Source organism: Caretta caretta, chromosome 2 (assembly GCF_965140235.1).
Source record: "Caretta caretta isolate rCarCar2 chromosome 2, rCarCar1.hap1, whole genome shotgun sequence".
NCBI classification, from domain to species: Eukaryota; Metazoa; Chordata; order Testudines; family Cheloniidae; genus Caretta; species Caretta caretta.
Genome location: NC_134207.1, coordinates 34,243,052 through 34,262,480, shown reverse-complemented (window position 1 = coordinate 34,262,480; position 19,429 = coordinate 34,243,052). Strand labels below are relative to the sequence as shown.

At 41.8% G+C, this 19,429-nt stretch overlaps 1 protein-coding gene across 5 annotated transcripts in view; it reads left to right on the top strand.

Moving 5' to 3' along the window:
- OXR1 (oxidation resistance 1) overlaps window positions 1-19,429 on the top strand; it is a 404,974-nt gene that overhangs the window by 375,140 nt on the left and 10,405 nt on the right. The window contains exons 1-2 of one of the 5 annotated variants that reach the window (XM_048841477.1): window positions 6,600-6,733; window positions 19,098-19,178. The exons of 2 other annotated variants lie outside the window; for them this stretch is intronic. In XM_048841477.1, the coding sequence (XP_048697434.1) occupies window positions 6,632-6,733; window positions 19,098-19,178 (183 nt within the window). In that variant the 5' untranslated portion in view covers window positions 6,600-6,631. Of the gene's footprint in view, window positions 1-6,593; window positions 6,734-19,097; window positions 19,179-19,429 lie in introns of those variants that run through there. 2 more of the 5 variants (XM_048841475.2, XM_048841478.1) reach the window with 2 other exon arrangements.

Below are 19,429 nucleotides of genomic sequence, written 5' to 3'. Positions count from 1 at the left end.
GTTAAGCTGACTGGTCTGTAATTCCCTGGGTTGTCCTTATTTCCCTTTTTATAGTTTGGCACTATATTTGCCCTTTTCCAGTCTTCTGGATTCTCTCCCATCTTCCATGACTTTTCAAAGATAATTGCTAATGGCTCAGATATCTTTAGTCAACTCCTTGAGTATTCTAGCATGCATTTCATCAGGCCCTGGTGACTTGAAGACCTCTAATTTGTCTAAGTAGTGTTTAACTTTTTCACTGGCATTCACTATGTTCGATGTCTAATCACCACCATCCTTCTTGGTGAAAACTGAAACCAAGATGTCATTAAGCACCTCTGCCATTTCCGCATTTTCTGTTATTCCCTGCCCCCCATCATTGAGTAACTGGCCTACCCTGTCCTTAGTCTTCCTGTTGCTTCTAATGTATCTGTAGAATGTCTCTTGCGTGGTCTCTTGCCATACTTCCTATCTTTCCAACACAGTGGGATTGTTTGCTCTTGTGCCCTTAATAATGTCTCTTTGAAAAACTCCCAACTGTCTTCAATTGTTTTTCCCCTTAGACTTGTTTCCCATGGGATCTTACCTATCAAATCCCTGAGTTTCCTAAAATATGCCTTCTTGAAATCCATTGTCTTTGTTTTGCTGTTCTCCCTCCTGCCATTCCTTAGAATCATGAACTCTATCATTTCATGATCACTTTCACCCAAGCTGCCTTCCACTTCCAAAATCTCAACCAGTTCCTCCCTATTTGTCAAAATCAACTCTAGAACAGCCTCTATGGAGGCTATGTCCATCAATAGCTATTAGCCAATATGGTCAGGGATGCAAGCCTGTGCTGTGGGTGTCCTAAAGATCTGACTGCTAAGAAGCTGGGACTTGAAGTGATTGGGGGAAGCCCACCAAAAGGACAGCTGCAAGATCCACAGAACTCACCCCAGAACTCAGAAGGAGAGGGACCTGTGCCTCAAGATCCTTCCTTCTGCTGGAAGCTGCTCTCCATTCCCATTAGGACTTGGGGTCAGCCAAGCCGACGCTGAGCACCTTGACATCGGCGTGGAGTGCTCTGGCACCGTTGTGGGATGAGTCAGCACTGAGGAAGGACTCTGACAGAGTCCCTCCTATGATGGCTCAACCTACAAGCGGTGTGTGCGGGTGTCCCTTTCGGCAGACACAGCCAGCCCTCCCACTGGTGACAGATGCATCAGCACTGGGGAGGGCGGCGCACCTGGGAGACCTCAGGACTCAGGGCCTCTGGTCCCAAGCGTAACTTTCACTTCACATTACCGTTGGAGAGCTGAGAGCAGTCCGTCTAGCGTGCCAGACATTCCAAGCCCATTTGGAAGGGAAGTGTGTGTCACTCATGATGGACAATACAACAGCTATGCTTTATGTAAACAGATGGGGGGGGGCACGCCCTTCTCCCTTGTGGCAGGAAGCCCTAAAACTGTGGGACTTCTGCTTAGCTCACTCAATACACCTGGAGGCATCATACCTTCCCAGAGTTCAGACTGCGTGGGCGGGCAGGTCCTTTCAAAGCCACGAGTGGTCCATCCACCCAGACGTCATGAATACCATTTTTCAAGAGTGGGGGTTTCCCCAGATCTGTTTGCCACGCGACACAACAGTAAATGTGTCTACTTCTGCTCCTACCTGAATCACAGTCTGGGCTCCATCATTTCCGCCCATGCCTCTCGTTCACAAGGTACTGCCCAAGGTTTGAAGAGACAAAGCCTTGGTAATATTGATAGCTCTAGCCTGGCCCCGAGAGCACTGGTATACGTCTCTCCTAGAAATGTCCATGGAAAACCCAGTCACCTTACTGCTGCTGCTGGGCCTGATAACTCAGGATCATGGCTGCCTCCAGCATCCGAACCTTGAATCCCTTCCCCTCATGTGTTACCAGATTTCCCTGTTACTTTGGGGTATGCTCATGTATTAGGTTACTCTTCTGGGGTGGGAGGTTCTGTGATTCTATCAATGTACTGCTTCTGTCACTTGTGTTTTCATATGGAGCTCTACTTCTCCCTTCTGCAAGTCCCCTCCCAATGGATCTATCCTGCAGGACCTAGGTTCCTCCAGAACCGGGGAGACACACAGACACACTGGGTCAATCAGCACTTTCAATCTGACCCCTTATATGCCCCTGGGCTCAATAGGCTGGGTCAAGCAGCACGTTCAAGCAGCAGCACTTATATGCCACAGGTACCGCACCGGAATAGAGTAAGCCTGAGCAGGCTGGGTCGAACAGCACTTTCAGGCTGCCACCCTTATATGTCACAGGTTCAGCACATCCCTGTCCCCACTTTCATGTTACAATTGTACTGGTAGTAACCCACTTGATGAGCAAACCCCACAGTATTTTTGAGCGCTACAGGGATCTTTAGCTTAGGTGAGAGCTTTGCTGCAGAGTAAATGGGGAAGCTAAAAACATAAACAGAGTAAAGTTCAGAGAGAGAAAGGGGGAGGGGAAGCAACCAGTTTAACCAAAAAGTTATTTATTGAATAATAGTGATAACCACACAAGGAGAGCCTGAACAAATAAAAGTTACATTATTAAAGGTTACAAAACTCATATAGAAAACTATACCTGTCTGAGGCAGAAAAGAAAACACACAGAGAGAGAGAGAGATCTGGGATCTCATCAATCTACAAAGCTTGAACTGGTCAGGGTTTCCAGATGATAGGGATAGCTCAGGGTCCTGAGTGCTGGAGACAGGCAGCGCCCCTAGCCCAATCAGTCAAGAGAAGATGAAATCCAAGTGGAACTGATACAGAGTTTGGATCCATGCATCAGAACACTTACTTGAGCGTGGGTAGTTTTTGGTTTTTTTTTTTGTGGAAGGGTGGTTAATTGGTTCAAGGGTGATGACTCAAGGGTTTTCTTTAGGCTAGACAATAGGAGCTGATCGCTCTTGGCTATGGGTGGTGTTCCCTCCAGGGAGCTCACAATGCAATTAGGCAGTTTCAGTATTTTGGATATCAATCAAGGATTCATTACTAGAATTGGTCTGATAACTGCTGAGTGGGGTGTGTGAAGATGTAGGTTCATTAACATTTGGAGCAGAGATCCCCCATGATGCAGTGCTTCCCTGTTTTTCTGGTCCCAGAGTTCTGTGCGGTTCTTGCCTTGGAATCTCTGTTCTCCATTCTGTATGTTAATGGAGATGCCTCCCTGTCCCATCTTTGATGCAGATGAGGCTAGCGGAGTTGCCTTAATCTTGTCACCCTTATCAGGAGGGGTCTAGGGTGTCTCCCACCACACTTCACTGCTCTCTGCAAGTCTTTTCTCTGATCTGTTTTGGCTCAAGCAGAGGCTGGGTGGGGAGGTGTCCTTCATGAGTCAGAAAGGCTGTATACTGCGCCCTGGTTCCACAAGAACACAGAGCTGACTGGTATCACACGGCGTGGAAGCTCCATGGCTGAACCCAATGGAGCTTGCATGTTCAGGTTCAGTCAGGGAAGTCCTCCTTGGCAGTAAGAAACCCTCCACTAGGGCTACCTACCTGGCCAAATGAAAAAGATTCACAATATCTCCCCTTTCCAACACTCTCGCCCATACCTATGATATTGGACTATCTCCTCCACCTAAAATGGCAAGGGCTTTCTATGTCTTAAGTAAAGATACACTTGGTTGCTATTTCCGCCTTCCATCCAGGTGTGGAGGGCCAGTCGGTCTTTGCCAACCCAATAGTAGGCCCTTTTCTTAAAGGTTTCAACAGACTATACCCTATCCTGGCTTGGGATCTGAACCTGGTGCTCTCCAGGCTAATGGGGCCACCTTTTGAACTGCTTTCAATGTGTTCTCTGCTGTACCTGGCTGCATGTTCTCTGTACAGGTCACTAGCTGTATGAAGGTGGGAGATCACCCTGCAGCCTCTCCACCCCCGGGACACTGACTCAGTGGTGAGGCTGCCCTGACATAGCACAAGGCCTGGGCCTGCCCCAGAAACACCCTGCCCTTCTGTGCCAGGCGCACCAGGTGTAGGACAGGCAAGCTCAATCAGGCAGGATCCAAGTGTGGAAGGGTTTGGTGTGGGGGGATCCAGGTGTGCAGTGAGAGGATTCTGTGTGGAACAATCTGGGTGCAGGCAGCTTAGTGGGGGGCTCTGCATGCACAGAGGCTCATTGGGTGGAGGGGGTTTCCAGGTGCAGGGGCAATGGGACTCTGCAGGGGCTTCCAGGTGAAAGTAGTTGGGGCACAACCGAGGGGTCTGGGTGAAGGGTTTTCAGCAGAGGGGTCTGGGTGCTGAGGAAGTGGGGCTTGGTGGGGTGGGGATCTGGGTGCCCTAGTTGGGGGTCAGTGGCGTTGGGGTCTGGATGTGGGGACTCAGGGGTGCGGCTCATCAGGGTAGGGGTTTGAGTGCAGGGAGCTCAGTGTTGGGTTGTCTGGGTGCAAGCATGAGGGTCCAGAGGCAGGAGCTCTGGGTTCAGGGGGGGCTCCAGATGCAGTGGTTTGAGATTCAGTGGGGTGAGGTTTGGGTATGGAGGGCTAGGGGGGTCTTGGGTGTATGGGGTGAGAGTTGGTGGGGGTGTCTGGGTATGAGAGGTCTACATGCACGGGGGTTGGGTGGATGGGGGAGCAGGGCCCTGTACAGTGACCACTCTGCCCGCACTGAGGATCAATGGGGGCAGGAAGCAGGGGAGGATACTGAGCTTCCTGCAGCTGGGTGAGGTTTCTGGGAGTGGGTCTGACACATCCCCAGCCACTCCTTACAGGGGAAGAGAAAGTCCCGGCCTCGCCTGCCTCCAGCTCAGCCAGGACTATCAGCTGATCCTGGCTCAGGGTAGAAGCCACTGGCTGAGGTGTCCCCAGCCCTGCGGTGATTTACCTCTCCACCAGCTTCTCCGGGTGCCTGAAATGATATACCTGCGTAGCTAGGCAGAGGTGCATGACTGCTCTTTCAGCTTCCCTGTCAGCCATTTTTTCTGCGGGGAAGCAAAGAATTCTGTGGGGGACATTAATTCTGCACATGCGCAGTGGTGCAAAATTCCTCCAGGAGTAATCAGAGCAGTCTGTTTGCAGACTCGGGAAGATGACATTTCACTAGTCGGCTATCAGTTCACATTACAAAGGTTACCTTTTGGAAGCACAATAGCTAAAAATTTTATAAACTAAATCTTCCATCCTGTAGACTTAAATGGCGTAAGGTCACTCCCTCACTAACTTATTTATTTGTTTTACCATAGCACTTAGAAGCCCTAGTCATGGATCAAGACTCCATTGTGCTAGGCATTGTACAAACACAGAACAAAAAAATGGTCCCAGATCATTAATGAACAGCACAGGTCCCATTACAGGTTTCTGGGGAAACTGACCACTTATTCCTACCCTTTGTTTCCTATCTTTTAACAAGTTATTGATTCAGGAGAGGACCTTCCTTGTTATCCCTTTGAATACTTAGTTTCCTTAAGAGCCTTAGTTGAGGGATCTTGTCAAAGGTTTTCTAAAAATCCAAATACACTCTATCTACTGGATGACCCTGATCTGCATGCTTTTTTACTTCCTCAGCGAATTCTAATAAATTGGTGAGGCATGACTTTGCTTTACAAAATCTTCCCCAACGAATCATCTTTGTCTGATAATTCTGTTCTTTACTGTAGGTTCAACCAATTTGCCTGGTATAGTAATTAGGTTCACTGACCATCCTGTAATTGCCAGGATCATCTCTCAAACCCTTTTTAAAAATTGGTGTTACGCTCACTCCCTTCCAGTCATCTGTTACAGAGGTTTGTTTCAGGGTTAGGTTACTTACTTGCAGTTATTCTGCAGTTTCATATTTGTGTTTGTTCAGAACAGGGTCATTCTCTCAAATACACACACATCAGAAGTGCCAGGATTTAATTCCACATATTTTTATATATGGGATTTAATTCTGGCTCTATTGAAGTCAATGGCAAGAATCCCATTGACTTCAGTATGGCTAGGATTTGACACTTAAATTTTTCATTCAAGATCATACATGGTCCTCCTGTTATGTTTTCTCAAAATCAGTTTAGAATTTGGTATGATCAGTTTTTTCTATGAATAAAATTCAGGTTTGCGTTGCTTTAATGTGCTTTACCAAACAGAAAATGTGCATGGCTGAAATGCTTTACTGAAGTTTGATGTAAAAAAAGAGATCTGCTTAACAGGATACTTTCTATACAAGTTCTGGGACCAAGTAATAACTTTAATTATTTCAACACTTGTGTTTGTTACAGGGAATTTATAAAGATACTGCAGTTTAAAATTCAATGCAAAAATTCTGTTAAAGATAATGACGCTGGGAAAAATCCCTGTCCTGTATAGACAAAAATACATTTTGCTGCAGTATAAATTAATATTTTGAAATGTTCTTATCAGCAGCTTTGATTTCTATTTTAGTTTTTCTCTTAAGAAAACTAAAACAAAATTGTTCTGTCTCTTTAAATTATTTAGCCTTTTCAACAATCAGTACACTGCAACCACTCTTGAACATAGGAAATCTTTCCTCCATTGAACTTTCCCCCGCTCAGGATGCACTCCAGTGGTAGATAGCATTTACTGATTAGTCCTTCCCCCTGTCAGTCAAGTGTGTGTATCTAGCAAGTTGTTCTGTCACCATAGTGGGGCTCTGTCTATGCCTGGAATTGATAGCAGGTAGAGAGAATGCTTTGAAACGGTCCTTATATGATTTTTACTTTTACATTTTATTTTGGAAAGGAGATGTCTCGTCTCTGGTATGGCAAGAAGGGAAGAAAACACCAACCAATTAATCATAAATACACTCTGGTAATTTTTAGTGAAGTATTTTTATTTCTGTTATTCCTGGCATTATTGTGATGGTGTGATGCACAGTCTAAGCTACAATTTTTGGAAATTTTAAATTTAGAATTTGTTTACAGGATGCTAAATTTGAGATTGGTTTTGGTCACATTTTGTATATGCTGTCAGACTAAACTGGACTACCGCATTCAATTAATTGCTTATAGCTGAAGCTTTTTAATTATTTGATTAGCATTACATACGGTAAAGTCTGTCTTAGGTTTTGTAAAACATGTATCATTTTGTTATCTAAGAGCTTTCCAATAGCTCCAGTAGCACATTTTGTTTTCTTATTTTATTTTATCAAACTGAATTTGTCTTGTGGATAAATAGTGTTAAATGGTTGGTTTTAATAGACATCTTAAAATATCTGAATTTCTGCTTTATTTTATATAGCTTTTCAGAAGTTACTATAAAAGGTGCATAAATACTAAGTACAGAGAATTTCTAAATCTCTGTAGACTCCCAACTTAGTTTTAACAATTAAAAATATTAATAGTGAAATTCCTATGCTTTTTCCTCGCTTTATTTAAGAAAATACAGTGAAGAAAATCACTCTTATCTGCTTACAAACCTTTAGAAGGCATAGTGGAACACTGGCGGGGGGAATATTCTCAGTGAGATTTCCAAAAATGGTAATACCTTTGAGAGATTGAGTTCAGTGCTGGAGTTGTGGTGCTGTAGAATTGTTTGCATTATTAGAGTGTTTCATTCCAACTCTGGTTATAACAATCTTCCTGATGGAGAAATACCTGTGACTCATACCACTGTGTTGTTGCTTCTTGTTTTCTGACATATTCTTATAACTTTACCTACCTACTGTTAATTTCTAATCAGGCTGTAAACACAAATGAGTGTGAAATTAGTTTGTACAGTATGACAAGGTCTTGATTTGTAAATGTGTGCTTTCAAAAGTCAGTTTCTTTTTAAATGTGTTTGAAGTTGTAAATCTCCATTTTGCAATAGAGGAAAAAAGTAATATGAAAAGCCTAGTTTAGCGTGTGTCAAAAAAGAGTGAACATTATCACAAGAGGATCTGTGGAAGTTCTGGAGAAATGTGAATTCTTATCAAAATACCCGTTATCAATTTTTTTAAAAGGTCAGTTTCTATATTGCTGTAACATGGTCAGAACCCGCCTTTGTGCTTGCTCCCTTTTCTCTGGCCGATAGTGCCTGCAAACACAGTTCTTTTCGTGGGGACGCACACGCCTCTTGTGGATGGCCTTCTTTCTCTTTTAGGTGTGAGCCTGCTTTTCTTTTTTGGTCTTGCATCAGGGTGGCACCTGCCTCTCGCGAGCACCCCCTGGCTGCTGGTTCTCTCAGCCGGTCTTCAGCAGCTCAGCCCTCTGGCCTAGCCCCACACACTGTCCCCCCTTCTGAGGTATACAGTTCTAAGTTCTTATCACGGCCCTGGTATGGAGCCATAGCTCTTAAGCTTCTTCCCAGAGGCACTGCCTTCTTCAGACACCAGCCAGGACCCATCTTGGTACCTCAACTGGTGTCCTTTTCTGCAGCCCTCCCTAGGCACAGTCAGCTACCAGACCAGCAGGGCCCATATCGGTATTCTCATCTGATCTGGCCAGGTTTTCTGCTCAGTGCCCTGGACTCAGCCTGCCCACACTGACCTTTCGATGGCTCTGCTGCTATTCTATGCAGCCAGCTAGGCACCTGGTCTTTGGAAGCCTTTGCTGGGCTCAGCTCTGTCTGGTGAGCTCTCTGCAGTGAGCTATCCACAGTCCTCCTGTTTGTCAGCCAGGCACCCCATCCTACCTAGTCAAGCTCCACACAGCAACTGAAGGCTCAGCTCTGCTGCTTGCTTTTTATCTGGCCCTTTATTGGTCGCTCCAGCAGCTCCTCTGACTGGCTGCTTTTCTGAAGCCACTCTAGGCTGCCTGGAGCACTTTTCGCTGCTCTATTCTGGGACAGGATGATGCAGGGCTGCAAGGCCTCCAGCAGGGGGTCTCTGTACCTAGTCCACCCTGCCACAATTGCATATCCTAAATATTGGAGATCACAATTCAAAATTGTAGATTTTTTTTTTTTAAGTTCAAGACCACCCTATTTAGAAAAAATACTATTCAGTGTTATGAGCGCATCATACTTGAAGACCAACTATGTGGCTCAGCCAATATCCAACTTTGGCTCTAAAGAAAAGAGTTGCTCTGGGATATATTCTTTTGGTTTGGCCACCGTCACTTTTATTTAGGAGGGAGGTCAAACTGAAGGGGAAGAATATAAAAAGAGCAGCTTTCTTTTATTATATAAAAATGAGTCAAGTTGGTGGTGGTCAAGCTGAGGAAGGTTAATAGATAGCTCTCACAGACAAGCAGAAATATTTCTGAAGATTATCTTCCCAGTCTGGGGAGACTGAGCTGTGGATTGTTTTCTCCAGTGAAGCAGCATGAAGTTGATGAGCTGAGATAGGACTGTTCTAGAAAAAAGGAGCAGGGAACAGAGCGTCAAGCTCTTCATACTGTACAATACAGAAGTAAATTGGGAAGTTCAAATAAGTAGTGGCAGTGCCTAAACAGGTATCAGAAATTCCTTTAGTTTCATTAATGTTCTTGTGGAACTGGGATGAAAGCTCAGCTGACATTAAATATTCTATATTACCAAAGTGATTATAATAGTACAAGAACCTAAATAGAATAGTATTTTTCTTGTTGAATATGGCTTTCGAGCATCTGCAACTTAATGCTACTTAAAACTACCTAAGGTTATTTACCTGAAATGTTACTGTGGCAACTGTGATGGGCCTGAATTGGAGGGGAAATCTTGCCTGCCTATCAGTTTGGAACAGCTTCTTGTTTCAAGAGAGAGTGAGCTTCTTATCCAGGGGCATAAAAACCTAGCTGTAAACAAAAGCATTATGCCAATATTTCAGGAAAACAGAAAACATCAGCCTCGCACTTTTTATGGCAAATTTATATGCAACTTCTCCTTTGCCTTCTCCTTTTATTTCTGTGGTATTGTAACATAGTAGAAGATGTTAATAGTGTTAGCATGGGTAAAATGTATAAAACTATTCACTCCCCCAAAGCACTTTATGTAAAGGCATGAGTCAATACAACAGAGCAAACAGTGGGTGTGGTCTCTCTATTTGGAGTGCTTTGCATAGCTGGAATTCTTTGCAGAGTTTCTATGCAATCTAGCTTGGAAAAAATCAGCATGTTAGTTTAATGCCTGATTTGGGCTGGGGGAAGGGCAGGGGAATATTGGTATATTCTCAGTAAGAAGTTGTTATAAAATGTGGAAGTAGCTGTAGAGATTTCCATATTTTCATAGATTTGTAAGATTTACAAAATATGGTAGTCCAGCTAACAAGTCAAGAATCCTAAACCAATGGTAGTTGCTCTTTGTGTACCTTTTAGTATATTAAGTTATGAGCAAATAAGTAATTTAACATTCAGGTATATCTTCTGTGCTTTTTACTTTGCCCTGAAATATTAGGAAAGTAATCTGTAGATGACATCTTATTTAATCTCCAGCTCAGAGGCAAAGACCACTGTTTTGTCTACATTAGGAAGAGAGACTGGTTATTTTACACATTTAAGCGGTGGAGGTTTTCAGAGGTACTGAGCTTCATATAGGAGCTGCTGGGATTGAGTCCAGTGAGACTTGAACCACTGACACCATTCAACAGAAGCTGCTGCTACACAGCACAAGTATTTCAGCAATATTGAGAGTATGTATATGGGTAACCCTCCACCCGCCCCAGCCCTCAGCATAGGGTTGAGTAACAGCGTAGATGGTCGGGCATGGCTTAAGCAAATAGAGTACAGACATATCTGAAGAAGGGTATTTACTCAGGTACTTAGCCTCCATGGCTCTCCTTGCCAAAGCGATGACCTTTCATCGACACTGCTATTTTTAGCTGTGTAGTGCCCTGCTGCCTCCCACCTGGTGGATCCTTCCCCCACCACTGGGAAAGACTCAGATAGCGGGTTCAGCCCATGTGTGTTTGAACCCTATGATGCTGTAATAGAGGATGAATTTAAAGCCCCATTAAGTGGCATGATGACTACTGTTTTGTGCGAAGATTTGAGAGTACAGAGTACCAATGCTACATCATTGAAGTCTAAGCTTCAGTATGGATTTGAACTCTTAATGCAATTCCTTTTCTCCACAGATGGCTGGTAAAGTCTGTTTGTGAAGCCCAATTTCTCAGAGGCATTATGATTTGGCTTTTATTTGAAAATATTTGGATTCACATGATAAACATTTTTTGTATTAGCAGTTTGTGAAAATTTTCAAGATTTTGACTTTTCATCCTGAATCAGGATGGAAAAAACTTTGAAATCTCAAACTTTCACAAGATGGGAAAACAGATTCCCACCCATTTCTGAATAGCAGCAGCAGCTTCTGTTGAATGGTGTCATTGGTTCAAGTCTCACTGGACCCAATCCCAGGAGCTCCTATATGAAGCTCAGCACCTCTGAAAACCTCTAGCACTTAAATGTGTATAATAACCAATCTGTCTCTTCCTAATGTAAACAAAACTGTGGTCTCTGCCTCTGTAAATGGAGATAAAGCTTACTCCTCTATCACAGATCCTAGCAAGTGTCCCCTCTTGGTCATCCACTAGGACTGCTGTGAGTGGAATCCAAACCTCCTTTGCTCTTCTAAGCTACTGGAGCCTGAATGGGGCAGTGGCTGAACTGTAATCTCAGGGTCCCTAGGCGCACACACAGGGTTCAGACCTATCTGGTGCGCCCCACCCTCCCCCAAGTGTTGGAACCTTCCAAACATAATGTTGACTCTTCAGATTCTGGGGTATGTTAAACAGCCCTCTCCCACAACTCTATCCCAAAGATGTGAAGCTTCTGGTTTACAGTCTGACGCTATCGAGGTCATGCAGCAGTTGTGAAGCAGTCGTCATGTGCACGCACTTAGCACTAGCGCTTTTATGCTCTCCTTTAATCATGCTTAATCATGTAAAGCACAGGAGAGTGCATATCTTGCCAGACAGTAAACAGTTGAAACCTCAATGCCCCTCACTAGCTCATCCTTCACTTGAAAGCCCTTAGGGGATCGTATGTTTTCCGTGAGGCAGGCGGGATTCTCCACCCCGTTGCCTACCCTGACCCGCTGCCACTCCCCTCTTCTTAATCTGCTGCTAAATGGCTCTGACCCCGCAAAGTCCCCCTCTTGAGTCCCTTCGAAGACTCTTGTTGGGGTCATCTGCTTCTTTTGGTAACTTTCCAAACTGCCCTCCCTTCAGACAACACTAGGAAGTGTTCTCTCAGCTAGAATAAGTGTGTTGTCCCAAGATATTTTACTTTGAATAGAAGATCATTGAGTGCTGATCGCTTGCCATTCTTTGGCCTGGCAGAGACATGGCACAACTCTGTTAACTCCTGGTGTATCCGCATACATATAAGCTTTCCATGACACAGTAATTCCATGATACAATTAAATAAAATCATCCACAATTCCAAAGTGGTACAGACAGAATCCCTAAATCATTACAACATCACAGATTGAAAATGTTGTTGCAGTACTAACTAGTATTACTGGTGAATTCTCCTCCCAGGCTTTCTGCAAATTTCCTTGACTTCTTTTATAAATAAACTTAAAAATTTTATACTAATACTATCTTTTCTGAAATGTGATCTCTTTTCAATCTTACTGGAATTAGAATGAATCACTTGAAGATGAGCACAGTTATGTGCTGTTTAGAGCAGTGCTGCTTTGAGAGTAATCTACAGAGGTAGAGATTTTTAGCAATCAGTTACTGCAAAGCTTCTGAGGTAACTGCCCTCCAGAGAGGAGACCTTGTTGGAAGGCCTGAATCTGCTCTTTTTTAACAGAATACCAGAATTGCCTCTCTAAGGCTACGGCTACACTAGAGAGCTTACAGCGGCTCAGCTGCATTGATGCAGCTGCACCGCTGTAAGCGCGCTCATGTAGCTGCTCTAAGCCAATGAGAGAGCTCTACCATCGACATAATTAATCCACCCCCAGCGAGCGGTGGTAACTGTGCCAGTGGGAGAAGCTCTCCTGCTGACACAGCACTGTCCACACTGGCACTCAGGTCAGTGTAACTTTCAACATTACTCAGGAGATGGCTTATTCACACCTCTAAGAAACTACTGACGTAAGCAGTAGTGTAGGCATAGCCCCAGTGTGCAGTACAACATGAGAAGGAAATGTATCTCACAGCAGCGTAGTTTGCATTTTAGTAATTTAACACTCATATTTCCTGTTCTCTTCATAGTCTCCTGAGTCTTATACAGTGTTGCCCTAAAAGTGTGATGATACGGTACAAGGCTACAAAAGGATAATTTGCCTTAACTGGCCCACCCTCTTACCATACTACTTAAGCATATACAACAAAGCATATTTAAGCAGGTGTCTTAACTTCTTAAGCACACAGAGGGTCCCTTTGACTACAGTGGGATCACTACTCAGGTGTTTAAGTACTTCGCTAAATCAAAGCTGCCTATATCTGTAAGGAAGGAGGAAAAAATAAATCAAACGAGAGAGCACTTTGTCTTAGATCTTGACTGTTCATTTCAGAATGATTTGCAAATGCATGTCTTATGAAAATTATTATGTCTTATTATGCACATCTATATTTTGTAATATATAAATATGTATTATATATAGGGCTGTCAATTAATCACGATTTGAAAAAATCTTAATTGCAGTTTTAATCGCACTGTTACAATAGAATGCCAATAGAAATTTATTAAATATTTTGGATGTTTTTCTACATTTTCATATATATTGTATTCTGTGTAGTAATGGAAATCAAAGTGTATATTTTTGATTACAAATATTTGCACTGTAAAAATGACAAACAAAAGAGAGTATTTTTCAATTCACCTCATACAAATACTGTAGTGCAATCTCTTTGTCATGAAAGTGCAACTTACAAATGTATTTCTTTTGTTACATAACTGCACTCAAAAACAAAACAGTGTAAAACTTCAGAGCCTACAAGTCCACTCAGGCCTACTTCTTCTTCAGCCAATTGCTAAGACAAACAAATTTGTTTACTTTCACGGGAGATAATGCTGCCCACTTATTTACAATGTCACCAGAAAGTGAGAAGAGGCATTTGCATGGGACTTCTGTAGCTGGCATTGCAAGGTATTTATGTGCCAGATATGCTAAACATTCGTATGCCCCTTCATGCCTCGGCCACTATTTCAGAGAACATGCTTCCATGCTGATGACACTAGTTTAAAAAAATGTGTTAATTGGGGGGAGAGGGATAGCTCACAGGTATGAGCATTGGTCTGCTAAACCCAGGGTTCTGAGTTCAGTCCTTGAGGGGGCCATTTAGGGGAAAAATCTGTTGGATGATTTAGTTGGGGATTGGTCCTGCTTTGAGCAGGGAGTTGGATTAGATGATCTCCTGAGATTCTGTGATTAGGTTGGGGGGGGAGGGATAGCTCAGTGGTTTGAGCATCAGCCTGTTAAACCGAGGGTTGTGAGTTCAGTCCTTGAGGGGGCCATTTAGGGATCTGGGGCAAAAACTGGGGATTGGTCCTGCTTTGAGCAGGGGGTTGGACTAGATGACCTCCTCAGGTCCCTTCCAACCCTGATATTCTATGACTGAACCCCTTGAGGGAGAATTGTATATTCCTTGCTCTGTTTTACCTGCAGTCTGCCATATGTTTCATGTTATAGCAGTCTCGGATGATCACCCAGCACATGTTGTTCATTTTAAGACCACTTTGACTGCAGATTTGACAGAACACAAAGAAGGTACCAAGAAGCAGACAGTATTATCTTCTGCATATGTAAACTAGTTTGTCTGAGCGTTTGGCTGAACAAGAAGTAGGACTGAGTGGACTTGTTCTATTTTTGAATGCAGTTTTTTTGTACATAATTCTACATTTGTAAGTTCAACTTTCATGATAGAGATTGCATTACAGTACTTGTATTAGGTGAATTGAAAAATACAATTTCTTTTGTTTTTTTTAGTGCAAATACTTGTAATCAAAAATAAATATAACGTGAGCACTGTACACTTTGTATTCTCTGTTGTAACTGAAATCAATATATTTGAAAATGTAGAAAACATCCAAAAATATTTAAATAAACGGTATTCTATTGTTTAACAGTGCGATTAATTTCACGATTAATTATGATAAATTTTTTTAATTGTTTGACAGCCCTGATTATGTATAAAATAATATTAATTTATTTATGGTTCAGAGACTCATTTCCCCAGCAAGCTCCCTTTGGAATCAGAAGTTTCATGAATATTGAAAGTATTAAGGATTGCAATATTGGGCCTGTGGTGGAATACATATTCAGAGAGAAACTGAATATACTCACACACAAAGGCACTGTTCATACTTGCTCCACTGCAAATGATGTAAATATCCTTTCACAACAGTGTTCAGTTCATAATGGTCCCTTTATTTTCATTGTATTTATAGCCTTTAGAAATGTCTTAAAATGTTGTTCAGTTTCTAATGAAAGAGTTTGAGATGAACAAATTGATTGGGAAAAGTTCCAGATATGTAAACAAAATTTAAGCTTGGTAATTTTTAACCAAATAGTATAGAATTAAAAGTGGATCTGATTATGTTGGAGCTGGCTCTGCAAGGGAACAAAAGAGGTTTTATATGATCCAGTAAAATGGCACTCTGTTTACATCAGGTTTGTATTACTGCACTGTGGTCTAAAGCAAATTGTTCATCCGAATTATTTCAATGGTCCCCTCAATGTGTAACCTTCACAGGTTGCTTTTATCTTACTCTCGCCATCACCATGTGCAGAGGATACAGAAGCTTCTGGTTTTTTGACCAGTAAATTTGTACACTGGTTGATGCTATTGAAAGAGCAATGTAATTACATTAGTGTGTTTATTTTTTAAAAGAACAGTCTAGTTCTGGAGTGCCTTCCAATTAAATAAGGAGGATATGTTCCAGCTTTGTGTCCACTTCGTGGGAATACAACAATACCTACTACTAGCTTTTTAGGTGCAGTTTCTGCAATTTATCAAGAGGAAAACTATCCTTTACAAACAACTGTTTCCATTTTTTTGCAAAACATACCTTAATATTTCCATTTAAAAGTAAAAAACCCTCTTCTTACAGTTTGTCTAAGCCAGGTATATACTTCAGACTCTTGCAGGCATAACTGTATTGGTCAGGCATGTGATTTGTGGCTGACATAGTTGTGCCAGCAAAAGCCTCTAGTGTAGACACCGCTATTCTGACAAAACTGTTCTTGTTGATATAAACTGTTTCTCTTGGGGCTGGTGGGGAGGGAAGCTGGAATTAGCTATATTGGTAGATTTGCCCTTTTGTCAGCATGAAGTGCAGCCATACTATGAGCACTTTGCCGGTAAAGCAAAGCTTTTTGAGAGTAGGCCTGGCCTAACTGAACATTCTGACATTTTATAAATATCCGTTAGAAAAATATAAACTGAATACATTGCCAATTGGCTTACATTGTGCTCCTTCCATCTGTTTGTCGTATCCACCTGTTCTCTGAAGTTTTCTGTATAAACTCTTCAGGGCGGGGACCATCTCTTAGTTGTATTCATACAGTGCTTAGCACAATGGGGCTAAGGCCTTTAGATGCTGCCACAATACAAGTAATGAATAACCAGTCCAGAATTCAGTAACATCCTTTCTTAATTTCAAATTCAAACTCAGTGCCTTGTTTCCTCTCCACTGCTAGGCCTCTAAAAAAGCAAGGGTTGCAAAAATCCTATTTATTCACACTTCTTTAATGTGGGGTGTTATGTTTGTTAGGCACAACCCCAAATGCATGAATTAACACTGTGCTATGGCTGTGTACTTTTTGTAGATTTTCTTCTTTTGAACTAGTGATGATGGAAACTGGCATTCTTTCCCACTTTCTCTCCAGTTCAATAACAGTCCTTTTGTTCCTAAAATGTCTGACTCCTTCTGTAGCCTTCCCTCAAGAACTGAGGTGGCAAGGAAAAGTGAACAGGAATTAGGGACATTAGTACTGTCTGCTTTAGTGCTTAGCTTTGGAACTAGGTTTATAACAGCATTTGCAATCTCTCTCTCCCTCCCTCCCTCTTTTTAAAGCAGTGGGGGCAGTCTCATGCAGATTGAGCGATAATTTAGAAACAAAATTGTGATCTTATTTGGGTCCTGTCTTTTTTGGTTTTGCTTCTCCATGCTTACATAATATCAAATCCCCTTTAACTGGATAACTGTTGTGATTTGGGCCTTTTGAAGTTAAGGTGTGAGAAGGAGGTTTCATGCAGTCTCCAGAAAAAGGAAATGCTGAAAGGAGAGGGGTTAAAGGTTGAAATCTAAGATGTGGAGGAGACACTAACAAAAAATGAAGTGAGGAAGAGGAGATATAAATGTGGGAATGTAGAAGGCTTAAAGAGGAGAGAAAATAGAGTTTCAGCAAGAGAATTGGATTGATAGCTGAAAGAAAAAAAAAAAAAGCCAGTACAATCTCAATTTCCTCCTCTACCCTAATCTTGGAATCTCCTACCCTCCAAGTTGCAATGAGCTAAAATTTTAAATTTAAATCCCTACCATCAAAGATTATGGCCCCTTAGCCCTATATGATTCTTCTAAAATATATACACAATTGTATTTACTTGAACAAGCAATTGGCTGCTGATACTACTTTGTCATCAAAACCCTTACAGCCTTTCCCCTAACCACTTGCCTCGGATCAGAGCATATGGCACCTATGGTTGGGGAGAAATCTTCAACACTCAGGACACTTTGGAAAATACATTTTGTGTTGGGGTGTTTGTATTCACTGTCATCAGTAGTAGTAGTAGTAGTAGTAATAAAAATAAAAAAATAACAAAACAACACTAAGTAGGGTTAACCAGCTAAGATAACATGATGTATCCTGTGCAATCAGTGTTTTGTAGTTGAGGCATCCTTGTAATACTGTGTTTCTGTTACTACAGATAAATTTGATTTATACTGGACTCCTTTCAATGCACAATAATATGTTTCTTTACATTCTGTATGCTATCGTGAATAACTACAGTACACCTAGGTCACTTAAGGCAAAGGTATCCCTGCACTAGACATTCAGTAAGTCTTGTGCTTGAAATAGTTTATAAAATTTAGATCTCTGACTCACAAAGAAATAATATGTAGAAGGGTCAACCTGTTATAATATTCACACCAGGTATTTCTTGGCACAAACGTTTAAATATAGAAACCAACATTTTTCAGTGTGGGTGGTTTAAGCTAGGTACCTGAATAAACTGCCTGACTTTTTCAGAAGTTCTGAGTACCATCTGGTTCTATAGAAGTCACTGGGAATTATGGCTACTCAACTGTTCTGCAAATCAGGCCATGTATTAAGTACCTGACTTCTGGCACACAAGAGGGAAAATGTTGGTGATGGTTTCTGCTTTTTTACTTATAGTACGTTTGTTTTAGTGTCTAGATTATATGTTAAATGTTTCTCGAATAGCTTGATATGGGGAACTAAAGGAGAGGTGATCTGTCAGCATGTGAGCTACAAGTGGAATGGAAGGTGGTCTTTAATGCAGAAAGTATAGTTGGCATTTGGACCATGATGAAACCTTCACAGGGATGATGAATTATAGTGTAAAGGGTAGATGAAATTACATGCAGTAGGAAAGTGAGCAGTGCTATATGCATGACAAGGAAGAAAGTGAATCAAAAGAAAAAATGAAAGTACTGAATGGAGTATGATAAATGCACAATCTCTGAGGAAAAAGCTAAGAGGTAATAGAGCATCTTGGCATTCTTTAACTTAGCAGCTACTTGCCTGTCAATTAGAATTTGAAATCAGTTGATAGTAATCTTTTCTAGCCTTACATCCCCAGGATTTTTGTGAAGGAATAAGGATTAATATTATTTAGACTTCAGTTTTTCAGCTTTAAAATTCTCCTTAGGTCAAGGTTAGCTTAAACTATACTTTTTTAAAATAGTAACTTAAGATTTACTGTTCTGAAAGACAAACTAAGTGCTTACCTGTAGTTGTGACATACCATAAGGGGCTTAACCCATTATCACATTGTGCAGTAAGTTTTTTTTGTTTGTTTGTTTTTTCTTTTTCTCATACACATTTATTTGTTGTTTTAGCAGCATAATTTTATGGACTGTCATATCAGATTTATTTTATAGTCATACATTAGGACATTGAGCTGTACCAGATCTTTGGTGCCATTTGTGTATGAAATCCTATCTTCACTGTATGTACTCATCATAAGTCAAAAACGTCCTCTGTGAACATCAAGTCCTTGCAGATGCAAATATCTCAAACATTTCCATTTTTTCTTTTGTTGTCATTGCATATCCTTCCCCCATTACACTTCTCCATTTTTCTTTATTTTTTTCAACTGTCAGTGGAATTATTTTCTTCCTGTCTCCATATTCAGGTAGTGTCAGTGGCTGAGTATCACCGCAGGATCGATGCTCTAAATAGTGAAGAACTGCGCACGCTCTGCAGACGCCTCAAGGTGCCCTCTTCGTAGTTAAACCCCTTCTCCAGAGACTAAAACATCTTTTTCTGTAGTGGCCTTGATCAGGGCAAGTCCCATATTCGGTGGGTTTGTCTTGGCTACAACACTACAAGAATCCTGCAGAAAATTCCTTTCTCTTGGATATGTGTTTATACACTGATAAGAGAGAGTGCTGTGGCTCTGAGACAAAATGATCATTTCAGAGTTTAAAATCAGAGGAATTTTCTGTCATCTTTGAAACTTTGTTC